General features: G+C 43.3%; 1 protein-coding gene across 1 annotated transcript in view; it reads right to left on the bottom strand.

Moving 5' to 3' along the window:
• The window catches only part of DONSON (downstream neighbor of SON), a gene marked incomplete at its 5' end in the record, with an annotated part of 4,984 nt that extends 867 nt beyond the window's left edge, over window positions 1-4,117 (bottom strand). Inside the window, 7 exons of the mRNA XM_010014551.1 lie at window positions 477-675; window positions 1,271-1,372; window positions 1,499-1,622; window positions 1,721-1,899; window positions 2,421-2,599; window positions 2,999-3,202; window positions 4,037-4,117. Coding sequence (XP_010012853.1) covers window positions 477-675; window positions 1,271-1,372; window positions 1,499-1,622; window positions 1,721-1,899; window positions 2,421-2,599; window positions 2,999-3,202; window positions 4,037-4,117 — 1,068 coding nt within the window. The remainder of the gene's footprint in view (window positions 1-476; window positions 676-1,270; window positions 1,373-1,498; window positions 1,623-1,720; window positions 1,900-2,420; window positions 2,600-2,998; window positions 3,203-4,036) is intronic.
• Window positions 4,118-4,338: the final 221 nt, after the last annotated feature.

Genomic DNA, 4,338 nt, shown 5'->3' with positions numbered 1-4,338 from the left:
GAATGCTATACAGCATTAACTTAACTGCTGAAGAACAGTGTGAACTGCTCTCTGGTGGGTGAAGACCTGTATTAATAACACCTCCTTTATTACCCACTACCTCCTTATAGTAACAGACGGTGAGCCATGGTTTACAGGCGCCCTTCTTACAAGCTCTGATATCTCTGATAGCTGGGGACCCCAAAAGGTCTCAGGAGAACATCTTATGAACCATTTTAGTACCTGGGAAGTCTGTTTAACCCCTTACTTATCCGGGCGTGAAGAACAGAAACTCAGGTATTTCAGTTTAGCAGCACAGATTGATGTGGACAAAGACTTAGGAGACAGTCTGTATTGCAGCCAAAATGCTCGTTTGAGTTGTAGCAACAAAAATTACTCTGCAGAACTTGAGGGAAACTATACAAAGTCAGTGTCTAATCTACTGGGTGAAGAAACAACTTGCTTTATTAGAAAATAGAGACAGTTGTGCAACTTACTTTGAGTGTTTGCATTGTTCCACCTCGGAAAGCAACAGGGGACAGCAAAGTCGGTGGAAGCCCTGCCTGTGGGCCTGCCACAGCCACCAGGCTCTTACAGTTTATCAGGAAGTTCAGCAAGGTGAACGTGTTTGTTCCTTTCACTAATGCAAGGGATTCAGGTTTGTGATCCATCTGCACCTCATGATTCTCCTTACGACTGCATTGACTGAAGTCAAAGGAAAACCGTGAGGAATTGAAAAGTGCTAATGCACCCAATGAAGAACTGGAGCAGTGCAACTCCAGAAGACACCCCTCTGACCAGTCAAGTCAGTTAAACAAACAAAACCAAAAAACCCACCAAAGTTTACACTGATCCAGATTTGTTCTTCAAATATTAAACTGCATCTTAAACCAGGCTTCTGATTTCATTATTAAACCTCAGGTGCTCCCCAAGTGCAAATGGAACCAGAGGAATATGTAGTTCATTGGTCCCTCTGAAACACTTCAGCAACAGCTATCCTCGTCGACAGCTTTGTCCCTGCTATGCCATACTACGTCCAAGCATAAGCTCAGCCTGTGCGAACAGACACCCTCTTCCTTTCACAGTGCCTTTTCCTTCAAGAAGAAAAGCATCTAGAAATACTTGTCATAAAGAAACAGAAGACATGCAGAGTCTCTTGCTATGCAGTAATGTGAGGATTGGTATTTGGAAATAAGCTCTCAAAAGCTTTTACAAATCTCAAGTCTATACCACAAAAGGATAACATCTGCATGGTTTTCCAGTGCCATACTGACGTGCACAGAAAGGATACAGTTTAATGGAAATAGCATCTGGTTTCTTAACCTTGTCTTGGACTCCCATCTCCTCAAGCCAAGAGAAACTTTCATCATCATCATCGCTTGGAGCTGGTTCTCTGGGAAACAGTATCAGTGTTAGGATGGCAACACTTCCTATGAAGGTTTCCAAATGAATCATTGAGGATTCTGTAGATACCCTTGAATTCTAGCATTGCAGAAGACCTAACGTATGTAATACATACTCTCCATCTTCCACGCTGTTGCCTGCTTCAAGGCTGGTGGCACCTTCGGTTTCCAAATTCACTTCAGAGTTTTTCTGTTTCCTCATTTTACTTTCTTCTACCAAAGGTAAAGAAAACTCTATGCCTTGAACAGAAGAGGAGAGCAAGCAATGAATGGTTCTGTGATGCAGCTAATGCACTTTACCAGTTACTTAAATCCTAGTTAGACTGGCTTCACCTTACCTTCATTCCTCATGGCTTCCCTCAAACCTCTAGTTGTGGGAGAAATTACAGCTGTGATGACATCACTTCCTGCAAGACCCGCTGCGCGGAACAGGACAGTAAACTGGTAGGTACATACGTAGAAGTAGGGACACAGTTTGGCTTTGAGCAGATTGTACAGAGAGGTAAAGCTGACAGACCTGCACATCAGAAGAAAAGGTTTCTGTGACTGTAGGTAATCCTTCGCTGTTGGCACACCCAACTGGATTTGGGTGGGTGTTAGTGGGCGTACCTTGCACAGGTCTGGCCGGGTGTTTCTGGGTGTACTTTGCACGGGTTTGAGAGCACACTGAATGATTGGCCAGATCTCCAAATGTGCTCAGCATCTGGGATGCTGTGCTCCCCTGAAATGCAGCCTGTTTGCAAGCACTATGGTCTTCCAGCACACATGCTGGCAGCATGTGGGTTTACAGGAAGCCTCAGAGGCAACCTGGATTTATGGAATACTACCCAGATTAACAACTAGGACTGGAGGGGAGCATTTAACACAGTAAGGTAGCTTTAGTCTTATATTTCTTTAACCTGATCCTCAAAATAACACTCATTCTAGAAGGAATAAAAATAAATTAAAAAGCTTTCTAATAAAAATGGGAAGAACTTGTATGTTAATTAAAATATCATTATCTTAATCTTACTAAATACAGTGTTTGCTTCCACTTACCAGTCACTCATTAGCACTTGTTGCAAGTCTTCATCCTGTGACCAAGGACTGGCCTTTCTGACTATTTTCCTATCTGCTCCAATGCGAGGGAACAGCTGCAGCCACGGCAGCGAAGGGTGAAGCCAGTAAACGAGGCTCTGCTGAAAGGCACAACGGAGTTCTGTCGACAGCTTTGGTTCCTAGGTGTCAAGAAGTATTTGATGAGGACAGTAATGCTTCACTTCAGGCAGCATTGCAAGTGAAGGATTAAAGAAATACTACATTAGATATTAAAACAGAAAAATCCCAGGCTGGTGAATAAGCCAGGCTGAAGAAAGATGGACAGCAACTGGCAACTGCTCCATAGTTTAACATTTAACTTAATCTCTAAGTGGTCATTTAAGACCACTCACTTACCACTGCTTGCTGCTATAGGTACAAACCAGGGATGGAATTAGGTTAGTAAATAGGCCTTATTCTTAAAGTGAGATGAAAATAAAACAGAATCAAGCCTTCATTGCCAGCACGTTTAAAGAAAGGTGCAAAGGTCCAGTTTCCTTTCTAAAGCTGGAGCTTCAAGCTACCCCCAGAAGAATTACCTGTAAGCTCTGTGGCAAGTTTGTTTCTATAGCTCTACAATGCTGAGCAAATCCTTGAGCTTCCTCTTGTGCTTTTAAATGTTCTGCCCAGGTAAAAGGTTGGGAAGACATAAATAGAAGTCGTGTTTTAATACTCCAGTCTGCAGGAAATTCATGTTTTGGTGAGGAGGGGACTTCAGGTACAGCAGCAGGTGAATGAAGGTCCTTACAAAACAGAAACAGCATCAGTTAACCCCCAGAAAACAAACAAACAAAAAGCTAAACCCAAACAACCACCAGCAAACAACAAATCAACCTATGTAGCTACCTATTCGTATTTTAGCATGGTTAGGTCTCCTCCCATGTTGATTTAATATACCTTTCCTGGCAAGCAGACCAGATACTGGACTACAGTTATCACATGGAACATCTTGAGTTTAGCAGTCTATAAAAAGACAAGTTAAACCTGTTATCTCCTGGTTTTGTCCAATTCAATGCACAGCAAGAATCATAAACTAGTTTGGGTTGGAAAGGACATTAAAGTTCATCCAGTTCCAACCCCCAGCCATGGGCAGGGACACCTTCCACTAGACCAGGTTGCTCCAAGCCCCATCCAACCTGGCCTTGAACACTGCCAGGGATGGGGCAGCCACAGCTTCCAAATGCCCAACTCCTTTTGTTCATAAGGAGTACTCACATTAAAAGATATTCAGCTACATCTGATACATCACCTTGAAGAACATCCTTAATCTCAACAATATACAGAACTAAGGAACTGAAGAATTACAGTGAACACGGTAATAAAATTGGAAGAAGACAACAACCTCTGCCAACTAGAACTATAACAGCAGCGATGTCAGGCAGAAGGCTGGCTTTTAAGATGGTTACCAGAACAGCAAATGCCAAGGCAATTTAAGGCATTTTCTTGAACACTGACATTTTAGTACACCCCTTTATACAGAGATGGATCATCAAATATTAAATTAAGCAATTTCAGCTTTTTTTGTGAACTGAGGACAGCTATAAACCATTTCAGAAACAGTATGTGCTGTCACATACGTCGGTTAGGGAGAGGATGTCAGTTCTTTCAGAGGGCTCCGCTCTCGTGGTGGGCTTCTCTTCACAAACCGGCTCTAAAAGCTGAATAAAAAACGAGCGTAAGACGCAGCACAAAGTAAGAACTAGGTTCAGTAATTTAAAAAACCGCCCCTTTCCTTGCAGTGAGATTCCCGGAGTGGTGCTGAGCACGCACTCGCTGCAAACATCCACCTCTGAAAGGCGCCTCCCCAGTGCAGTGCAATAGCTCCTTCTGGTCCGTGCACAGAGCCAGGGAAGCCCAGGCTCGGGGCTGCCTTTCCCCA

Source organism: Nestor notabilis, unplaced genomic scaffold (genome assembly GCF_000696875.1).
Source record: "Nestor notabilis isolate BGI_N333 unplaced genomic scaffold, ASM69687v1 scaffold3960, whole genome shotgun sequence".
NCBI lineage: Eukaryota > Metazoa > Chordata > Aves > Psittaciformes > Psittacidae > Nestor > Nestor notabilis.
This window is presented reverse-complemented; position numbering and strand designations above follow the sequence as displayed.